This window comes from Macaca fascicularis, chromosome 2 (assembly GCF_037993035.2).
Source record: "Macaca fascicularis isolate 582-1 chromosome 2, T2T-MFA8v1.1".
Lineage (NCBI taxonomy): Eukaryota > Metazoa > Chordata > Mammalia > Primates > Cercopithecidae > Macaca > Macaca fascicularis.
The window spans coordinates 191956900-191980926 of NC_088376.1; the positions used below are offsets into that span (position 1 = coordinate 191956900).

General features: G+C 36.9%; 1 protein-coding gene across 3 annotated transcripts in view; it reads left to right on the top strand.

The window, feature by feature from the left end:
• Positions 1 to 24027, top strand: part of VGLL3 (vestigial like family member 3) — a 50603-nt gene that overhangs the window by 20100 nt on the left and 6476 nt on the right. For all 3 annotated transcript variants that reach the window (XM_015446585.3, XM_015446586.3, XM_015446587.3), the window contains exon 3: positions 2567 to 3097. In XM_015446585.3, the coding sequence (XP_015302071.2) occupies positions 2567 to 3097 (531 nt within the window). The remainder of the gene's footprint in view (positions 1 to 2566; positions 3098 to 24027) is intronic.

Here is a 24027-nt window from a genome sequence, read left to right on the forward strand (position 1 = left end):
CATCACGTGAGGCATATTGAATTTTCTTCATACAACTTATATGACTTTCCTTCTTGTCATTAATAGCATTTTTCATATGTTGCAAAGAGACGATTGTTAATTCAAGAAAACATATTTACCTCAATGCCAGTAAGGTTGATCATAGGGGGTGTTTTTGGATAGATTTTGATTTTAACAAAACCATTCAATTACAAGTTTCCTGAGGTTGGTTGAAGATTTAAAGTGTACACTTCCATTCTTTGCCTTTTGAAGAACATCATCTCCTAGATTTCCCCCGAGTGTTTTGAGATCGATGAAGATGTTGTGAGGGAGGGAATTGACTGTGAATAGCTGTTTGACCACAGGATGGATGGGATAAATGATCACAGCTCTGGTGCCCATGCCTGGCTGAAGGGGAGAGAATGGAAGAGCTTGCAGTGCTGCTGCCACAGCCGTTAGGGGAGAAGAGATGTTCAAACACCACATTAATAGCCTAATTATGTTAACCAAATGATATATGTGGTGGTTGATTGAAGTTTTTTAAGCTTTCCCTGAGGTAAGAAAAGTATGGCCTGGAAGTTTATGAAGTGAGAACATAGATAATGTTTTGAATATTCTTATTTTAAAATACTTCCTAAGATATCCTCCACTCTTACCCTTCATTCAATGGAAAGATCTAGCAAGTTTCTTTTATGTGGAACTCAGTATACAAATACTCTCTTTAAACTTGCATGACTAATGTCTTTAGAAGATATCTTCTTCTATAGTTAAAAATAATCCATGGGGCACTTCACAGACTGTTAGCAGTATTAAGCCAGTAGATAATTTGAATTAATGGATTCAAATACTTCATTTTCTTAGTAAAAGAAAGTAAGCCATGGAAAGATCAATGGGTCCATATGGGGTGATAAAACGAGGGTCCTAGGGTAAGACCTAGGATGAAAGCTGGGCTCCTTGGTCTCCCAGCCCAGTGCTTGTTCAGTTACACAACACTGTAGGCACCAGGCTACAGGTGGAGACACTGACCTTTCTACAAATGGATTTGACTATGTCACTTCCTAGATTAAAACCCTTCAAAGCCCATTGAGACCCTATCACCTCAGAATAGAATTTACATTCAGTACCATGGCCAGCAAGTCTACACCCGTCTGGGTCCTTATTTCAATAGGCTCATTTTTTCTTTTGCCACCTTCTGCGTACCGAACTCTTTTTGTCTTTCAAATGCTGCTGTTGTCGTGTGTGTGTGTGTGTGTGTGTGTGTGTGTGTGTGTGTGTGTGTGTAATATATGGCCTTTTCTTATGTGCTGATCCATTTGCCTAAAGCTCTCTTCCCAGGGCTAGCCCCTGCTCAGCCTGTCAGCTTCCACTTACCTATCACTTTCTAAGCTGGGTCGGTGCTCTCTGTGCTTCCTTTTGGGAGAATACCTGCCGTGTCACCTTGCACATGTCTGGTTTTACTTATCTATCCTTCTGCAGATTGTGACTAAAAATGGTGTCCATTTGGTCATCCCTGATGCCTACGTTTGATACACAGTAGGTCATGTATAAATGTGTTATGATCGAGTAGGAAATTGAATTGATGAAGAGTTAGGGGATGATTTTCTTTCTTATTTGTCTCTAAGTGCTATTCTTTGATATTTCCATCTCCCCAAAATAGTTCCTCAAACCCGTGACCTCTACTTGAATTTCCTCCACTTATCATTTCCATAGGATCTTCACCAAATTCGAGACATTGAGGTTCATAGTTTCAATTGTGCCCTCTTGTGGCACTTTATGAAGAGGACCAGCCATTGGCCATTTAGGCCACCTGGCTTCAAAGCCTAGTCCCATTCTTGCCATCTTAAGCCTTAGGCTTCTTCTCTGCTGGAATTTTCTCATCATGGGGATAATAACAATAATTACCCCGTAGGCCTGGAATGAAACTCCTGTGAGATTATCTATGAAAAGCCCCTGGCATAGTGTTGGACATTTGATACTGTATTAAATATTGACCGTTTTTATTCTCGGTCTAGAGACTCCCAGATCTCCACAGAAAATAAACAAATAAAATGAGGCTAGAATACACTCTTCTTAATGGAAAATGAGTGTTAGTGAGTATAAGTAATTGTGATCTTACTTTCATTGTTACCTTCGGCATTAAAATCTTTCCTTTAAATGAAAATCGTATTTGCATTTAGAAGTTGGTAAAAATGATCATTTCCAACTTATATAAACCTCATTTATGGCATAAGCTTTCTTTACCAGTGAAGTGGGTAGCTATGACCTCCTCTTACGCCTAATGGCTACAAGGTACTCAGAAGGAAATGAAATTTTTCAATCCCCAAATTGCAAACCTTAGCACAGACTGTGACGGCATAAGCCAAGCAAAGCAAATGGAGGGAGGCTCATTCAACACTTTGGATCCTGCACACGGACCCATTGGCTTGCGATCCCAGAGGCCAACCTGATATCAGTTCACCCCTGTTTGGGAAGAATAAGAGTGCATGCTCGTTTGACTGCTTGTAAAATATTATTGGACAATTAGAGGCAAGTCTATCCCAAAACTGAGTCTTATGTTAATCGTGTTTTTTATTTTCTGTCTTCTCAGACAGCTCAGCTCTCTCAAGCCAACGGAATAGTTTCCCAACTTCCTTTTGGACCAGCTCTTACCAGCCCCCACCTGCACCTTGTCTGGGGGCAGTTCATCCTGACTTCCAGGTCACTGGACCCCCTGGCACCTTTTCTGCAGCTGATCCCAGTCCTTGGCCAGGACACAGCCTGCATCAGACTGGCCCAGCCCCTCCCCCTGCTGTGTCTGAGTCCTGGCCTTATCCTTTGACATCTCAGGTGAGCCCATCCTACAGCCATATGCATGACGTGTACATGCGGCACCACCACCCTCATGCCCACATGCGCCACCGCCACCATCATCACCACCATCACCACCCTCCTGCCGGTTCTGCCCTGGATCCATCCTATGGGCCTCTGCTGATGCCTTCAGTGCATGCGGCCAGGATTCCTGCTCCCCAGTGTGACATCACAAAGACAGAACCGAGTACAGTCACCTCTGCTACCTCAGCATGGGCTGGAGCCTTTCATGGGACAGTAGACATAGTGCCAAGTGTGGGATTTGATACAGGTAAGCTGCTGGATTTCTTTCTTTCTCTAACAAGATAAAGTTAATTTAAGGAAAGGTGGAAATTTGTTTTGAAATTATTTTTTCTTATCTGTAAAGTTAAACTTTACCAACATGTTTATGGAACCTAGCCATTTTGTAATAATTTCTGCATTCCTGCAGAAACTGGTATGACTAGCTCATGCAATACAGCCTGAGAAAGGTCTCAGAGCTCTTCTCTTATCTCTTAGGCTAGTAGTCTGTCCCTTTGAAATGGACTCTCTGGTAACTTCTGTTTACAAAGAACTGAGCCCATTATTTAAATCTCCCGTGTCTCTGTACATTATACCATGTGTCAGGCCTAATAGAATTCAGAAATAGTAATTTTTATTTACTTGAGTAATTTTTCTTTCTTTCCTTTTTTTTTGTTAGGCCTCATGTATGACTTATAAAAACTGCTTTCTGAAATATAGTCTATAGTGTAGCCTTTTGAGCAAGAATTAGGGAACATATTTTAAAAGAATGATGTTTTCTTCATTTTCTTCCTCCCCTCCCCTCCCCTGCCCGCCTTTCCCTGATTTTACCCTCCTTTGCCTTTCCTTCTTTTCTCTTTCTTATTCCTCCTCCTTTGTTCCTCTCCTCTCTTCCTGTCTGATTTAAATAATACAAGACTTAAAAGACTACTATAAAATTTATATTCAACAGATTTAGAAACGAATAGTAAGGAAATGATTTCTTCACAGAGCATTCATCTCCTCTCTGGAATTCACTAGTTCTGAAGGTTACGTGTTAACTGTCTGAGCTTGGTTTTTGAACCAGACTAGTTATATTAATAGTATTCATAGTTCTGAGCTCATGAAATCACAGGCATCAGAGCCCAAAACGACAAATTGATCATTGCATCCCTAGAGTCCAAAGTGGTGGGTCCCAGATTCTTTCGCTAGAACATTTTGCGGCACACTGGAACTCTCTTTCCAAAAGCTTAAAGAAATTCTTTCCTTCCTCAGCTTTTGTGTAGTATGGAGAACCCTTAGTCATGTGCTGGTTCACAACAAATAATTCCCCAGAGTCATAAATGCTCAGCTTTATTTCACCTCTCCCGTGACGTGAGTGGAACATTCTTATTTTGGTTAACTTGAGCTTTCCATTGTTGATCATTGGAAATGATCACTGAGCTTTCCATTGTTGATCATTGCCCCATCTAACCCATTTCAGCTTCCTATTGAGACTGGGTTCAAGCTGCTTTTCTAAACAAAGTATCAGGGGACTCGGTACTCCCTCTGCAGGAGAGGGTGTGATGGGACAGCCAGCGCCCACTTCCCTTCTTTCTTTGCCACACACTAACAGAATAAAGAGAACTTGGGAGTCATGTGACGCCTGAGGCCAGATCTTATTAGAGTTCCCAATTTGGCAGCTGCCTTCACGGACAGCCGGTCTCAGGAGGCTCTTTGTCTCATGTGGTACCTATGTGGCAACAGTAACAATGCTCTTCTCAGGTAAAGGGCATGCTCTTCCCTCTACGAATTCTACCAATAAGGGGGAAATGGATGTGATTATTGCTCTTTCATTTTGATGGCCTGCTTTGTACTTGTTCACTTCAGTGTGAGCTTGATTCACTGACTTGTTACAGAATTTCAGGTTGAAATAATCTCATCAACATGAAAAGCCATTCTCACACCTTTTGGAAGTAGACAAGAGGGATTTTTCCCCCTGGAAATTCTTGAGAGGACCCAGTTGGATATCATTTATGATAATTCTTCATACTTACAGAGCTATGAATGAGCATTTATTACTCACAATATGAGGCATTACCTGGGGTACTTTATATATAAATGCTCACACACATACACACACACACACACACACACACACACACACACATTACTTTAAATTCTTAAACTAAATCTGAGATAGTTCTTGTTAGTTTCATTTATGAATAAGAAACCTGAGGCTCAGAAAACTACTAGCTTAAGTTGCATTGTTATGTGTCCAAGCTGAAGTTTGAACTAAGACGTGTCCCTCTCTAAGGGATTACTGGGATACCATCACCTTGTGTAAGTAAATCAGGTAAAATTAGGTGAATTCGACTATTAAAATGGTTAATAGTGAAAGATGAAGGTTTTCCTATTGCATGCATGGCGTGCTGCTCTTTGTCAGTGTAGGTTTAGGATGACAATCAAGATTCGTTTCATAAATTTTGACCCAATTGAGAAAACAAAGGAATCATGAAAATAAAGATAAAATTATTATCATAATCATTGATCAGGCAGAATTGGAGATTCTGGATTAGACTTAATGCCACAATTAGACCTCCTGCTGCCTTCAGCTATATTTAGATTCTGGTACATGCAGTTCTGGGGAAAATCTCGACTTCAGAGAAGATTCCTATGGACACCTTCCTTGTTATACAGCTTAGAGCTCCATTACTATGAAGAGATTGATGATTGATCAGATTTTTCTCTGAAAAACATAACCTGAAGCCTAACTCTTGTACAGTTTCCCTACAAAAGGCACAAGCAGAGCAGTGCACCAACATGCATCGAGGCTGGCCTGAAAAAGAGAGAGTGGAAGGGGCTGAGCCATACGTGGTCATTTTATTCTGCTAAACTCAGATGTAATAACAAATATTACATCTCTCTTTCTTTGAGAGGAGTTAGAGAGGGTTGTTGCAGGTCAATTTTTCTAGGAAACAGATTCTGAGACTCAGATTGGCTTGTAGACAATTTATGGGGTAATGTTCTCAGGGCAACATCTTTGGAGGACAAGAGATTTGGGCAGAAGAAGTCTCACCGATGAAGTTAATAGAGGCCTGGATTCTACAAGGCGCTCCAGAGTGAGATGGTTCTTCATAACTGTTCTGCCTCGGGCCAAGGGGGTTGGGCTTTTACATTCCTGAATTGACCAGTTAGAAGTTGTGATCTGCTTCTGGGAAGGGGACATGATATTAGGCGAGGTGGGTTTGTTCAGCTGAAGGCAATTAGGCAATTCCCAAAGAGAGAAGCAACTGAGAGTCAGAAATTGCCAGCAACAGGAGAATAAATGCTTCGGTCCTAAAGGGATGGGGATCTGGTTGTACACCACACTATCCTCTAAAGAGGGACAGCAAAAGGGTAGTAGCCACTCTACCACTTTTCCAACTACTTTTAAATGAACAGAAGTTTCTGCATAATAGGACCAAGCTAGGAAGGGGTAGTAGAGCAGTTGAGAACAGTGAAACTTGGGTCCCTCTATATAACCTCTGCCACATTGACCTGACCACACAGCCTGAAACAGTGACTCAGCTGAAAATTCAGCATCAATAATTGGGTGACTACGAAGCAGCCAAGAGAAGAACCTTCATATAGTCATAAAACTTCTCAAAGTCCCGGTGACCTGGACCATTAAAATATAGGTCAATTTCACATCCATTAGAAAATAAATACATTAATCCAATTATTTTTAGTGGAACTTGCTAAAAACATGAAATTTTCTTTTTCTTTCTTTCTTTTTTTTTTTTTTTTTTTTTTGAGACAGAGTCTCGCTCTGTCTGTCGCCCAGGCTGGAGTGCAGTGCTGCGATCTCAGCTCACCACAACCTCCACTTCCTAGGTTCAAGCAATTTTCCTGTCTGAGCCTCCTGAGTAGCTGGGACTACAAGTGCATGCCACCCTGCCCAGCTAATTTTTGTATTTTTAGTAGAGATGGGGTTTCATTGTGTTGGCCAGGCTGATCTCGAACTCCTGACCTCGTGATCCACCCACCGTGGCCTCCCAAAGTGCTGAGATTAAGGTATGAGCCACTGCGCCCAGCCTAAAAACATGAAATTTTCATTAGTAGAGAAATGATGTCTTAGTGCTTTCAAGCTGTTATAATAAAATACCATACACTGGGTAGCTTGTAAACAACAGAAATTTACTGTCATAGTTTTGGAGGCTGCGAAATCCAAGATCATGGTTCTAAAAGATTTGATGTCTGGTAAGGGCCTGTTTTCTAGGTGCCCATCTTTTCATTGTAACCTCATATGATGAAACGGGCAAAGTAACCTTGAAGATCTCTTCTATAAGGGCAATAATGCCATTCACGAGGGCTCCACCCTCATAACCTAATTACCTTCTAAGGCTCCCTTTCTTATACCATCACCTTGGGGGTTAGGATTTCAACATCTGAATGTATTTGGAGGGGAGTCATAAACATTCAATTCATTGCAAATAGTTTAATAATTTTAGGTGCTTTTTTTCATTGTATCTACTTAAAGAAATTAAGGAAACCTTGAAATCTAGAAGGTTGAACATAATATAATGTGTAGTGACAAACTGAAGTTTTATAGTATCATGTATGGCATCATCCAGGGGTTAGCAAAATTTTTCTGTAAAGAAACAGATCAAAATATTTTATGCTTTGTGGTGCCATACAGGTCTCTTGTTACCACTGCCTAATTCTACTCTGCTCATGTGGTGCAGAAACAGCTGTAGACAAAATTGGTATGAAGATGGTTGTGTTCCAATAAAACTTTATTGATTCACACTGAAATTTGAGTTTTATATATTTCTCATGTGTCATCAAATGCTACTCTGCTTTTTTCCTTCTTTTCTTCCAACCACTGAAAAATTCACTCTTGCATTCTTAACTCATGGGTGTACATAAACAGGTGATGCCGAATTTGGCCTGTGGGTAGTTGCCGACCCTCAGTATCTATCATCCCTGTGTATAACTGTTATCTTCTACACACACTCATGCATCTGGGCGCATGCACTTCCTCAGTGAAAGTTATCCTGAAGTGTATATACCAACCTTTAATGGTAGTTACTCATGGTAAGTTAGTGGATAGCATGAGCTTTGAAGCCAGACTGCCTGATTTTGTAAGCCCAGCTTTGCCACTTACAAAAGAAGCAGACTTTGGACCAATGACTTTGCCCTCCTTCTACTTCAACTTCTTTATAGGTAAACGATGCCTAATAGGATTGTTTTGAGATTAAATTAGTTCATTCAGTAAAGCATTTACAAATATACCGGGCATATAACAAGTACTCTGTAAATTCTAGCTATGTAAGAGAAGATGGACAGACTTTCACTTTTTTTAACTTCTAAAAATTTATTATTTAGATATATTTCACAATAGCATATGCTTCACCATTTTCGTAAGTATAACTGATGGGTCTTATATTCACAATATTGTGCAACCTTCTAATTACAGAACATTCCATCACTTCAACAAGAACTCCTATTCCTCTTAGGAATCTCTCCCAATTTTCCCTATCCCCTATGCCTGGCAAATATTAGTCTGCTTTCTACTTCTGTGGAATTTTTTATTTTGGAAGTTTCATACAAATGGAATTGTATGATATGTGGCTTTTTGTGTCTTTTTTCACTTAGTATACACATTTTCAAGTTTCATGTGTATTGTAGCATCTATCATAAAGTCATTCTTTTTTGGAGCTGGGTACGATTTCACTGTGTGGATAATACCACATTTTGCTTATGCATTTGATGCATAAACAAATGAATATGGACATTAGATTTGTTTCTACTTTTTGGCTAATAGGAATAATACTGTGATGAACACTCATGTGCAAGATTTTGTTTTGTTTTGTTTTGTTTCATTTTGTGACGGAGTTTCAGTCTTATCGCCCAGGCTGGAGTGTAGTGGCAAGATCTCGGCTCTCTGCAACCTCTGCCTCCCGAGTTCAACCGATTGTCCTGCCTCAGCCTCCTGAGTAGCTAGAATTACAGGTGTCTGCCACCATGCCCGGCTAATATTTTGCATTTTTAGTAGATAGAGATGGGGTTTCACTATGTTGGCCAGGCTGGTCTCAAACTCCTGACCTCGTGATCTGCCTGCGTCGGACTCCCAAAGTGCTGGGATTACAGGTGTGAGCCACCGCATCCAGCCCTCATGTACAAATGTTTATGTAAATGTGTGTTTAGTTCTCTTGGAAATATATCTAGGAGTATAACTGTGGGGTTGAGAGAACCTCACTTTTTATTTTATATATTTCTGTATTTTATATATTTTCTGTATTTTTTTTCAAAGAGCATATATCTGTGATTTTTAAAATATTTACCTTTAAATTTTTAATTCTTAATTTTTTTTAAGTATTTAAATTGTTAAGATTCATTACAATATATTATAATAGGGTTTGAGGTTTGGTAGGCAAAGCTGCCATAGGAAAGAAGTAAGGTGGTCCAGTTTTTCTGACGGGCTGAGTGGTGGTGAGGGGAGTGAGGTGCCTCTGGAACAAAATTTAAAGGGATCCATACTGTCAGGGCTGTGCAAGTGTATGCCACCCCATGTTTCACACCCAGGGCTCCTTATTTCTCTAACCTTTGTCTTGGTGTTGCTTTGCTGTCATGCTAGCTCACTCTTATTTTTTGCTCCCTCTGTTGAACAGATATTACATACAGGTACCTTGGAATGATCAGTATGGTATGATCATATGTCATTTGTATTTGCCCTCCACGCCACGGGAAAAATGCCCATCTTTACCAAGAGGGTGTTATCACAGATCTCACATTTGGCTTTTTTCCCTTTCCTTTCTCAATCTTTAAACTGAGTTCCATGGTTTCCATAGGAAAAATACTCAGAATGTGATAATACGGGCTTAATTGAGAAAACAAAAGATCTATTATCAACTGAATTTATTTACATTGCCCACATATACCTCTTAGAGATCACAGTTCCCTATAGCATATAAAATGTTTTGTATATTCCTCAGTAAAAAAGCATTTTAAATTGTGTTTAGCAGGAGATTTTTCCACTCCACTCTGCTTTTATTATGAACACATTTTTGGGGGTATACTTATTAACTTCTCATTTAACTTTGTTTCTTCCCCATAATAGAAGCTATGGTTTTCAGCTTTTTGAATGACTTTCACCTTACTTTAAGCTGCGTGTAACCTAGGTTAACAAGGGTAGGTGGGGCCGAGATAACACCTAGAATCGTACAGTGAATAAGGAAGGGTCACAGGATGTGGAGGACTGATTGCAGCTATCTCAGAGTATTACACTGGGCCCCTTTGTGTGTAAGGAGGGGGAGAGTTAAATGTGGAAATATTTGTGATCATGTACAACATATTACCAGGCATTCACGTGTGAATGCCAGAATATGTCTCCTCTTATCATCCTCAGATTTTTTAGTGATGACATTAAGTAAATTCTGACATAGTAGTCCTCTTTCAGTGGTCACAATCATTCCATGCATTCTACTGAAATGTTGTCATTCTTACTTCCTGTTATTGCCAATAATTTACCTAATGTAAGACATACAACCTTGTACATTTCAGCCAAGTTTAAATTAATTTTTCAAGTGAAGATTTGCTAATAAGGGCTTTTTACTGAAATTTAAACTTGACTTTCACAATTTCCACTTCATCCACTTTATTTAAATGTACCCAAAACAAAAGTAGTCATGCTTTGTGGTGTGACTTTTTTATAAACACAAGCTGCTCATGGCATGAGATTGTATTCATCTGTAGATCTACAGATTTATTTTTCTTGGGATCCCTCATGTTATTTTAGCTACAATTTTGTTATAAATATCTATTTTTACTTTGAGGAATGTCACAATAATGCAATATACAGTATACATAAACAACTTAGAATTGAGGTATTCATATACTTTTTGCTAGGATACATTTAGGTAACCTAATATTAAACAAACAAAACAACATCATATTCATATATATATATATACATATATATATAACAATTACTTTTTCATAAACTATTATTTCTCAGGTCCATGAAATCTAGAACTTAGAGGGAGTAAACATATGCTGATGTACCTTTTGTTTCTCAAAAAAACACATCCTAATTAGTAGCCATTAATTTGTGTAAGTAGCCACCTAATAGTGGATTCTCTCAGTGAGTCATTATATGAGCTGGCCCCAAATGTGATTATATCCAGATATTAAACACTATCTTGTTCATCTCTCACTTAGCAAGATATCTTTAGCTATCAAGTGAAATCAAGACTGTGTGTCACAGACTGGGACAATGTTTTTTTGCCAGACAGAGGAAACAACACTACAATAGCTACTGGTCCACAAATTACTTGCAAAGCACAGACTGAGAAGTTTGTCATAAGTACAGAAAGTTGTTTCTAGTATTCTCTCTGAAGAGATTTTCATAGCAATAAGCTTTACTCTCTAACCTGTGAATGAAGTTCGTCTGTTAAGAAAACTGGAAAAAATTGTTTGAGGTTCTCCATTTTGATATGAGATAGGGAGGACTGGGTACTACCGGGGAAGTCAGGAGTAGATAAATGTCCTAATCTACCGTTTTCTCTACGTGGACAGCTTGTGCCTGATGATATCATAAAAGCAGAATCATATTAAATGGTATTATTAAATGGTATTCCAAATTATTTATGGTTTAAGGCCAGTAAGCTATATTTAAAAACAACATTCCGATTTAATCTGAATATTCTGTGAAAGGGACATTATTCACAAGTGACAAAAATTATATTTTAAAGGATTTAAGTTGTAATCATCATTGCTCGAAATTGTTATATAGTATTCACTTTGGAACAGACTAATTAAACTGCTTTAGTGTTTAAGATTATGGTGGCTGGCACTACAATGATGCTTTATAATGAAGTCTATTAGTTAAAAACATAAATATCTTGGTTTTGTTAGGTACAGGAAATACAAAAAACAGGGTGAGAATAGCAAATATACTAGAGAAGCAAATGTAGAGGCAGTTTCTCTCCACGAAAGAGAGATCTATTTACTTCTTACTTTTCCATTCCACCCATAAATTTGCCAAAACTTACTCACATCTCAAGACCCATGATTTCTTTTAGGTGGTCTGGTGCTAATCCAGCTGGGTAAAAATCACTAGTTGCATGAAAGTTCGACAAATAACCTTGCTAAATAACACTCTTTAAAAGTTACTGATGAGTTAACTTCATTGGGGTACTAATGTTATTAAAATTATGGAATTTTATACCCAGTAACATCTTAGAAATAATTTCTCTTTCTAAACATTTACATTTACAAAAAGGATTACAGGAAATGTAGATTTACAACTCAAGACCCTTGAATATTTACTAAATATTATAATGCTCCAATTCCAGGCTTCACAATGAAAGCAGGATGCAATAAATTTGGAGATGAATCATTAGAGAGCCGCAATAATAATAAACAGAATAGTTTGATTTATGTTAAAATATTAAAGCACTGTGATATTTTTCACCCTAAAGATTAGAGGGCATCAAAATATCATATATTGTAGATGTTCAACTAAAAATAGTTTCCCTCCTTTCTACTTCACTTCTCAGGGAGCATACATTAGCCATCTGAATCCTAAGGATTATGGCATTAGGGATTCATTGAGGCCTTTCTTGACAATATTAATAATTTGTATACATGATTAGGAAATTATGAAGATGTTTAAAAATGGCATTAAAAATATAATAGGCATAAAAGTTTACTTATAATCATTTGATCTCAGTATGTAGACAGATAAAATGACGTTTCTCTCTGGAAGCCAGCCTAGGACTATATGATGTTCTTCCCTCTCATTATTATGGTTCAAAAAAGATTTACAGAATTTTGTATACTTACCCTGAGGGCATTATCTCAGCTAGGAAAGTTAAACATCACAAAGCAATAGGTGCAGATTATTTTAAAAAACACCAGGCAGAATGTTTATGAATAATGGAAATACTTTTTCTGGACTTTGTTGTCATTGTCGAGTTTATGATGATTTGGTAACAATAAAAATTTTTCTAATCAACACCCAATTGCTTCACACTTTCTACAAAACTTTTTCTTTTTCTCTGGCATATGTCATAAGCCTATTACTGAGGAAAAAAACATCAGAGTTATGTTAAAATATTTACAAACTCTTGATTGGTGTTAGTTGTGTAGGGCACGTGTCCAGAATGACAATTTCATGACCAGAAGGGTAATGGAAACCATCTTTGAGATGCATGCAAAATGCCAGGAGATCCCAGCCAGTGAGATCTGCGTGAAAAGTAACTGGATGATGAATAAGAGGGGAGAAATGCATTCCAGAACATTGCCGTCAGTTTCAAGCATTCAAAGCTGGATGCTGTAGGACCGTAATGAAATTCCCCTGCCCTCTGAGAGCCATGCAGCTATCATGCCCATGGGCTTCTGTGGCCTTTCCTCCATAAAATGGTGCCATAATGTCGCAATGCCTAAACTATGGGGATTTGCCTCAGATTCTTCTCCTGCTTGGTAGAACAGGTGCAGGAGCTTTCTAAAAGTGTTATGTTTTAGGATGTGTTTGCATAATAATACAAATAGTTATGTGGCGTAAATTTGAGTCATTGTAAAAGATGTCTTGCTAAAAGAAAATGCTATTTCTCATAGATTACTGGTAGAAAATTAGAGTTTTAGTTTTTTAAAGAAGTAGACTGGAAAATGTAGTAACAGTAATAATATTTATAAACTTTGGCTGAGCATTCTTACTCCTATGAGTCTACCTCCCATAAATACAAGCCGCAGCATATGATACATGTACAAAATGTTTATTGTGACAATGTTTGCAGTAAGAAAAAAAGTGGAATTGAGCAATTACCATCAAGAGGTGGGATCTATGAGTGAACTGTGTTCCATATGGTATTGCTAACTGAAAAAGAAAAACTCAGGAAAAGCACATATATGTCCTTTTTGGAAAATAATAACAAAAAAGTTTGCATATTTGTCTGTATCATATGTGCACATACATATCATTCAATGAAAGCAGAGAAGACTAGTTTGTCAAATTGTGTTTTCTTTTGGGGCAGCAGGTATTGAGGTCAGTAATATGAGTTTGAGGAAGAAAGGAGAAGGACTTTAGAAGATGAATATATATACATATTTATTTATGTACATATCCATATGTATGCATTGAAAGAGAGAGAAGGGCAGACAGGGAAAAAGAGAAAAGAGATACATTAATTTTATTAGTAATTTATTCCCCCCCCTCCCAAATTCACTTAGGGGCTCATAAAAATCCTGGTCAATGTAGGCATCTCTAATATTTGCAGAGAGGCAGAAATGTCTGTCCAGATATAGGTAGGGAAAAACGGGACTGAAAAACAGATTCTGGACACATATCACCACTTATTAGCTGCATTATGTTGCGTAAACCTATAACCCCTCAGCTCCTCCTCTTCCTTAGCTGCAGAATGGAGAGGACACTTCCTCCCCTGACACAGCTGGGAGAACCCAATGAGCTCGTGTTTTCTAGATGGTGATACACGACACAGAATGAAAACTGTCATGATTCTGAATCTGAGATATGGTTCACTGTGACAAAAAATTAATTCACGCTGGAGGTTTGAGACATCCTAAAAAATTGAGGTGCAAGCTGTGAATGCATCTGTCATTTTTATTTTGTCTGTGTCTGACTTAATCCTTTCCTGTTCTTGAAGATTAGCTGTGATATTTGTCACAGTTAAATTTCCTGATAGTGGTTTTGCTGATATTGGCCATACAGCGAAAACTGGGTGCTTTTGTATTGATTGGACAGACAATGGAAAAGAAGATAAAAATATTGAGGGATTAACATCTTCAAGACATTTTTAAACATTTGAACATTTTCTCTGTCTAGAATATCCTGCCACGTGGAATGAGAGGGTACTAAAAAAAAAAAACCTATCCCTTTATGCTTATGTATTAAGATATTCATCCTTGTCACTCATATAAAACAAAAGAAAATTTTAAGTACAAAAAAGGAAGTTAGACTGTGAATTAGGCTCAACAAAACTCCAATAATAAATGCTAATCCTTAAAAGTTGCAAATCTAAACTAATCAGTTTTTTTATCTTAGCATTAATTTTATGAAGGAGTTTTAAAGCTCCTTTACCATATAAATTACTATGTAAATTGGATAGCATCCCTTGTTAGCTTAAGTATTTTCTTAAAAACTGCAAGCAAGATTAGGCAATGCCATCATCGTTTGACCCTTTTCTTAAAGGAATTGTCATCAACTAGCTGTGGTTGGGAGGTGGAGACCTTTTCAGAGTAAAACTTGTCTTCCCAAAAGAAACTGATGTGCTCACGATAGAAGGAAGTCATAACTCCCAGGCTGTCCTGATATGACTCTCAGTAGAGAATTACACAAAGCATTGAAAAGGCTGTTTCAGTGGTCAGGTTCTTATCAGCAAATACTACTTTCAGCTTTGCTGTTTCTCATCTCTCATATAGGGGTGCATCTAAAAGAACAGATCAAATGAAGAAATCTGTTTCAGAACTTGTTCCCAGACAATTTTATATCCATTTTCCAACAGTCTGCAAAGATTATATACAAAAATTCTCTATGGCCTGAGGAATTTACAGATACAGTTTATTCCCTTTCAGGCTGCTTAACTATCCTTTTCTTGTTCTCTTTATCAATAGTATAAGGTTTCACAAACAGTTGTCTGCAGGCAACATGTTCTGAATTTCTTGGCAAAAAGGACTGATGAGAAACAAAATATGCTGGGTATTTTTTTTTTTATTTTTGTGATACAGTCTGATATGCTGGAGATTTAACTTCGTAATTTTTTTTTAACACAAGTATGTTTCGTAGTGTTATTTTCATGCCTGGTTTACTTGAGCACTATTAGGTGATGCTTAGCATCTTCATAATCATTGAAGCCGTATTTATGTTTGCTCGAATTGGACAGTCTCTTTTGGAAAATGTCAGAGAGTGAGCTTCTGTTCATGCCACGTAAAAGTGAGATGAGGCTGGGTGCGGCGGCTCACGCCTGTGATCCCAACACTTTGGGAGGCTAAGGCAGGTGGATCACCTGAGGTCAGGAGTTTGAGGCCAGTCTGGACAACATGGTGAAATTCTGTCTCTACTAAAAATACAAAAAATTAGCCAGGCATGGTGGTGCACACCTGTAGTCTCAGCTACTGGGGAGGCTGAGGCACGAGAATCGTTTGAACCTGGGAGGCAGAGGTTGCAGCGAGCCAGGATCGTGCCTTGCACTCCAGCCTGGGTGGCGGAGTGAGACTTTGTCTCAAAGAAAAAAAAAAAAGAGAGAGAGAGAGAGAGATGAATATTTTCTGATGTCAACTCAAAAATTGATATAGATGCAACGTATCTCATTCTAATGGAATGCTTTCCAATATATCTTGCATTTGTAGAGAGATTGATTGGCATTAAATCAAGTACATTTACACCAAATAGACATTAAAATGCAAGTATATTTCAGCAGTTTTTAAGCATCTTTTAAAAATTTTAGAATAGTAAACGTTACAATTCATACTTCTAGGTATCATGTTTCCTATGTTGGTGTTATGTCCTTAATTATGTTTTTCTTTTGGGGTAAGAAATGGATCCAGATTAGCTCTTTCTCTGATTGGATTATCTGTTTTCTGGAATGTAAAGCTGTCACTGCATAACCTAGAAACCTCTTTAAAGACGCATGTTTGGCTACATCTGTTATCCAACAGATGTCTGGATAGTTAGAATCTCTTGAGAGTATTATAACTTGTGGTTTTGGTTACAATAAGTGATCCAAGCTTTTTATTTTTTTTTATTTATTTTATTTTTTTTTTATTTTGCTCCTCCCCAGTTCTGGGAGAAAGTCTGTAGAAGAAATTACAAAGAGTATTCCATTTCATTTTCCCCACTCCCTTCTGCTTCCCTTTATTCTTTGTCTCTGGCTTCAAAGTTTCTTTATATCTGCTTTTGAAATGGAAGTCACTGAATTCGTAAGCGGTGTCTAAATTCCATATCGTTCCATATAGTCCCCAGTCACCCAAGAGATTATTGGCCACATTGACATTCACATTTTGAGACTGGTAAATTGCCACTATGATAAAAAACAACAACAAACCCAAAAACAAACACACAAAAAAACAAAACTACCTAACTCTATGATTTATATTTTATATATATATCCACAAGGTCAGATTTTAAACAACTGGTTCAGATTTGTAACTTTATATCCTGATGTTTTAAGTACTTGCCAATTTACCCTCCAGCTGTGCATTTTAATATGCACATGTCTGAGGAAGTGGATGTCACTAAAGGCAAAGGCTAGAGATTCTGTGCACAGGAGAGTTTGTGGTTTTGGAGGGAGGTAGGTACTGAGAGAGCAAACAGAATAAAGTGGCTTGCTGTCTGGGTCTGGGAAACACCAGCAAGGAGAAACACCTGGGTGGCTGAACTTTTGTCACCTGCATGTTTGCCTCAGGTGAGCAGGTGCTGTGCTTCTTGAAATACCTTAGTGAATTATGGTTTTCTAGTAACATCAGGTTCAGTGGGTTTTACATTTCTACCCTCTTTTGAATCTGAGCTTAAAGACATTTTGACAAGTTCAGACAGTTTTTAACCTCGCTGTTTCTGACAATACTAGTATGTGGAGATTTTAAGTGCATTCTAAATGTGCCTGGAGAAAATACCTCTATACACGGAAAATCTCCCTCTGCCAGAACATTATTATGCTGCCATACTAGGTATCTTTTGTAATGATTTTGGTGTGCAAGAATTGTAATTATAAGAGAATAATTGCACTTGAAATATCATAATAAATTTAACCTTTGGTCTGGTTTAAGAAAATACATCTTATTTGTGATTACTTTAAAAAGAATTATTGTTCAAAATTTGCATATTAAATATGGAGAGAAGTCATCAAACTGGCAAAAATATTTGTAATACATGGGAAAAAATGCTAGGATACCTAAAAGTATACTAAATGCTAGTATACAAAAAGCATTTAAAAATCAACGAGAAAATTACTTTTTGAAAAGCATAAGCATTTGGCCAGAGTTAAAACACAGAGGAATAAATGCCATAATCACACAATATCCAGCCTCACTAACAGTGAAAGAAACTCACATTGAAACAATTAGATGCTTTTAATCTATACTATTGATCATACATAGCAAAAAATATAAATATGGGTACAAAGTTCCTGAGCACATTTCGTCATCACAATTAAATACGTAAATGTCAATGTTCACATGCTTGGATTCAGCAATTATACATATGTGTATTTTTGTAAGAAATTTAACTCCTAAATATTCACACAACAGCAACTTTGTAAACCTCTTTGTGTGTGTGTGTGTGTGTGTGTGTGTATCTAAATGATGTACATCTATAGAGAACTGGGTAATAGTATACTATAGAATAAATATTGTGCAGCCTTCCAAAAGGATGGGGTCGAGGTACACATACTGACATAGTATGATTTTCCAAGATAATACTGCTGGGGAAATAGGCAAGTGGTATGTGTGTGTATATGTAGATCGGGTACACTTAGCAAATTGTCTGATGATAGGTGATATTATGTAGGCTTTTTACTTTCTAAATACTGTTTAACTTGATTTTTTAAGCAAGAATTCCATGATGTTTCAAGAGTTTTAAAAATGTTTTAAAATGTGGCACCTATATGTTAATCTTGATATTCACCTGCAATGAAATCATAGTTCTCAGATTGGGTAGCCTTCTGTCTTACATTTTTCTCTTGCAAGTGTTAAGGTGCTACCCCTACATAGATCTTATTTAGAAATTCTTAGCTAGTATTTAAAGTGATTGCCCCAAGGCTCAGACAAACAAATGCAATTCTATGATCATTAACAATGATAATTTCATAAAGCAATAGAAAATAGTATGACTGTCTCTTGCACCTTTTTGTGATCATATATCAATGTGTCAGTGTTAGCTGTCAAGTTGCTGGCGAAGTTTGGATATTTTGATGTAGCATCTGACACAGTGTTGTATATATTTAGCTTTGTAATAAGTATTTCTTATCTTTATTAAAGGATGATTGAAAAGGGAGATCTATTTTTTAAATATAGAAATGTTACCAGGTTCTTAGCCTAATAGTAAGCATTCTAATCCACATGGCTTCTTGACTTTTAATATGTATGAAATGAAAAGTTTACATTTACCCATATAAATGCTGTCTTTACTTTTAGATCTTCAAAGTTTCTACATACACTTTCAGGCTTTATGTTCCTATTTATGTTCCTTTTTTTCAATCAACAGCATGTTTCCCATTGTATGGTTACCTCTTTTATCTCCCACAATAAAATTAATTGAAAGCATATTCAGCTTACTTAAAGAGCCACGATCAGTGGTGTTGTCAAATGACTGTGCTTTCTCAGAAGTAGAACATGTTTATTTAGTGGGTTATGACTGAAAAACAAACAGTACCTAAAACTCAGCTGTATATTAGTGTCACTTTTTTGTTACCCAATGTTTATTTATTATTTCTATCTAGTGGTCAAAGACTTACCCTCATCAATTATGTTTATTCTTAGTTCAATCCACTGGCAGCTCCATTATTCTCAGTTTAAAACAAAATCCCATTTGAATTGAAATGTCTTTTCAGATTCTTTCCTCATTTTTTCCTTGGGGTTGTCTCTGTTCCTAGAAAGTTATTCACATCACAAAAACTGTCCAGTTGATAAGTTGTTGTCTGCTTTTTGGTTCTGTCTTTTCATTCTTATCCTGGACTGCTGTTTCCAATATACCCTCCTCCTCTAATCTGTTTCTCCAGCCATTCTCTATACAATATTCTTTCTAATGTGCTTTCTAATAATGGCCTGCTCAACTTGGCCTGTTTGAATTCAGTTCCTAGTGTTTGTGATCCCTCCAAGACGCCCAGCTGGGGTGGCCCATGCTATTTCTTCTGCTGTGGGATACCCATATCACAGCTAATACTGACAGGACCCCAGAATTCTCACTGAACTGTCTCCTTTACCATTGGTGGGGAGCGTAGGCGAGCTTTAAGACTTTTTGGAGAAAAAGAAAAACAGGGCTTGAGGGAAACTAAGGAGGAGGAAGTCTCTAGGCTGTTCACACTCAGACCTACCATGTCACCATTTCTATTTTCTTTTTTCTATAGCATTTTACAAGAGGTAGATCTGTGAAGCTGCTGCCTCCCTGAATCTCAGTTAGAAAATGAGTCATGATGCCTTGTTATATACAGTCAGTGCTATGATCTGAATAACTACAACTCCCCCAGATTCATATGTTGAAATCCTAGCCCCCAGGTAATGGTATTAGAAGGCTGGGCCTTTGGGAGGTGATCGGGTCATGGGGGCAGAGCTTTCATGAGTGTAAATCAATGCCCTTCTAAAGGAGATCTGAGAGAGATCTCAGGTGATCACACAGCCAAAGGCACTCTCTGTGAACCAGAAAACAGGCTCTCACCAAACACCAAATCTGTTGGCACCTTGGCCTTAGATTTCCCAGCCTTCAGAACTGTGGTAAATAAGATTTGGTTGTTTATAAGCTATCTAGTTTGTAGTATTTTGGTATAGCAGCCCAAATGGACTAAGACTGTTTAGAATCTTCAAATTTTTAAGGAAAATCATGTTCTCATCCTCTTCCTTGACCAAGACTTCTCACTTGCCCCTATGCAAAGGTTTTTTGTTGTTGTTGTTGTTGTTGCTTTTTGTTGTGGTGGTGGTGGTGGGTTTTTTTGTTTTGTTTTTGTTTTTGTTTTTGTTTTGTATGTTCATATTTCCTTTGCTCTCATCCTGGCTCTGAATAGTTTTTTTTTTTTTTTTTTTTTTCCTTTTCTTTTGGTGGTCAGGCAGTAGTGGTGTTGTAATTGAAGTAAAGAAATGGGTCTGTCTATGGACCTTCAGTTGCTTTCAGGCTTTTGTCCTAACTGAATTTCAAACTCAAACTCTGGAGTATACAATTGATCTCTTTGTTTCTTAGTTCATTTTTGACAACCACCTCAAGAGCCAACTGACCACTCTATGTTTTTAAAGTTCACACTGGAGAAGTCTGGCAGGGGGCGTGGTGGTTAAATTAAAGATACATGTAGAGAGACACATCAGTTAAATATGACACATCCTATCACATCATTGAAGTGGGCTTCATCAAAAGTGTAACAGACTACTATGTCATCATTTATGTCATCTTAGGAAAAATGTGACAAATGGAGAATTTTTAAAAAATCACTGAGGGCCATTTTGTTAATCTGGATCAGTTCTGTTACATCAGGGTGTTTCTAAGCAGTGCAAAAAGAAGTATAAAAATCTATTAAGTTTTCCTTGAATTGATTTTGTGATAATTTTGACTTAGGCTACAGCCAGTATAATTCTCATAAGGTGAACACATATATGATGTTTAAGACCCTTGACTCTGACATCAGACCACCTCTTTTAAAATCCTATTTCTCTCACTTAATAATTGCATAAATTATCTTAACTTAAATTTTCTCATTTGTAAAATGGATATTATTTCAGCATGATTAAGAGCATGAAGTATGATGTTTCATATAAAGTACTTAGCACCATTCCTAATATAATCATTAAGGCCCTAAGAAAATGTTAGCTCACCTCATTTTTATGATTTTTTTTCCCTTCTACTGAAAAATCTCATGGTCTGAACAATAGAATTAAAGAAAATGGCTACCGTAAAGAAGGTAAACAGATGTGGTTTCAGACAGCCAGTGGGGAAATCTCAGGATATGTTATGAATTAATTTCAAGTAGGTTTGATTTGGGTAAGTGAGGAAGCAGAAAAGTCTGAATAGGAGCAGAACCTGTAGCAGAGTGGATTTTATTCCGGCAAGAAAAATCATGGGAAATACCAAATAAATGTAGACCACGTAAGATTCGTGAGTTAACAATTTTGCCCCGCTCCGCCCTCGCTGGGAAAAACTAAATGTACTTATTGACTCTTAATTATCCCGATCTACCATTACCAGTTGTCTTAATTAAAAAAAAAAAAATGTAGCCCTGCTTTTCTTTTGCAACTTATTAGTAGGGTTTTTTGTTTGTAGTTGCTCATTTTCTTGTGCTTTACGTATGCCTATTTTGAGATTTACAAATGAATGCCTGGTAATTAAAGCAAAGTTGTTTATGTTCCATCACCAAGAAGTTTAACCACAAGGATCCATTAGATATCTGATACATTTCAGGCCACAGAGGAATTGACTTTTTAAGATTCACATTGTAGAAATGCAGATACATGGAAACAAGAAATTGAATAGATGAATTTATAAAGAGAGAATGACTTCTGTTATTCTGATTGGAAAATCTGGGGCGATCTTAAGTAATGCATACTTGTCCGCAGCAAAAGGCTCACGTGATTTTGAAAGAGTCATATGTCTTTGCAAAGCAAATAAGAAATTGCCTTTATCTAAAAGCAAAAATAAGACAGGCAAACCACTTGATGATTACAACAGTATTCATGACTTGCAGTGCTGACATTCTGTAGATTGATGCAGTCTTCAAGTGTGGAAATCCTGAGTCATACAGAAGATGAGATGTTTTAATAATGAAAAAAATATTTATATAGTCAGCAGATTGTCAGTAAAGGTGGTTTAGATTACAAGAGTTACCCAACAGAGACTATGTCAGGTTGCAAATTATTCTAACCAGAAAACCATTTGAAAATGAATAAAGCAAACTTAGAGTGGATTGACATACCCCAGATCCTTTTATTTTTTTTCTCTCCCTCATTGTCCTCTTTTATCCTTCTCCTCCTCTTCTTTCGAAATGGAAAAGGAAAACTATTGCCTCTTTATCAAGCGTAATACCAGTATGCTTCTGGAAAAAAGAAAAGTGGAGCGAATCTTTCGGCATTCAGGAAGTGTTGCTTGTTCCCGTTATACAAATGCTACATAGTACGCAGATTGTGACTTGTAATTTTGTGAAGTGCTTCTTTATCTCCTTCTATTTGTTCTTTTGCCCTTTGTGTAGTCCGTTTTGTAGATTGTCTTAATGTCCCCAAACACTAATTGTGTCCGATTTTGTAATGACATCCATATTTTACAAAATTCTTTTACTAGTTGAGGGATAAGAAATGTTGTTTAATAATAGAAAAACTTTGAACCAAATTGGCTCATTTAGCTATTCAGTTTCTGACATCCATCTTGGATTACAACAGTTTTAGATCAAAGGCCAAGAAAACAACTTAAGATCCTTGCACCCACACAACAGCAACCTTGCCGCATTTCTACCTACATGTTTAAAGAGTTTTGCTTCATGTTTTGTTATTTAGTTTTAAGCAACATAAAAGCACCTATTATTCTGTGTTTTTGCTCTTCCAAACAATTATACTTCAGGTACAACAACAAAGGGAACTAAAACGGGTGCCAGATGTATTAACTAAATTTATTGAGGTAATAATTTCACAATATATAAGTTCATCAAAATATCTTATTACACACCTTAAATATATATAATTTTAATTTTCAATTATACGTCAATGAAGCTGAAAGGAAAAAAACAAAAGTAATTTCGAGTAGGTGCAAACTGAAGATGCCATGTGAATAGCCCATATCAGATATTAGTCAATTAACTGTATTAGACACAGATAAAAGTCACATTTCCTGTTTTCTCTTTGATAAATTATTACTGATTTTAGCTTTGAGTTCGAATTAATCTATGTCCTATTAATCTATGTATACCTTCCTTTCGTCACTATTTTTAACTTCTAAATTTTAATTTTTGCTATCTGGTATGATTTTTTAAATCCACTTTAAATATTTTTTGGAGGAAGATAAGATAAAATAAGTAAATTAATAAATAGAATATAGGTCTGGACTGTTAATTATGAACCAACTGTATTTATTTTACCGACAATAGTAGACTCAGTTTTTAGCCATCTAATTGCTCACATAATTTATAGTAATCCCATTGTGGAGTACATTTCAAAATAACAACTGAATTTATTTGTCACGTTAGTCTAAAAGAATAATTTTGATTGTTACTGAAAGTATTAATTGAAGCACTGCATAAATGCTCCAAAGATTATTTACATCATCTTTTTTCTCCCAATATCACCTCCTTTTGAAATTACAAATGTTTCATGTTTTTCTATTTGCTATCCACTCATACTCCAAGAAAATAAAAAAAAATATAGCAACGAATTTGTATTGTTTAAATAGCACTGTTCTAGTCTTGTGTTTTTGTCACATACTGTGTTCGTCGGCTTTTTGAAAATTGTGAGCTCTAGCACGGAATTTGCTTAGAGATCATGCTGTCTTCAGGTCAGACCTCACAGTTGCCTGGATTATCTTTTTGGTTTCTACATCCGATGTATTGCAGATTACGCTAA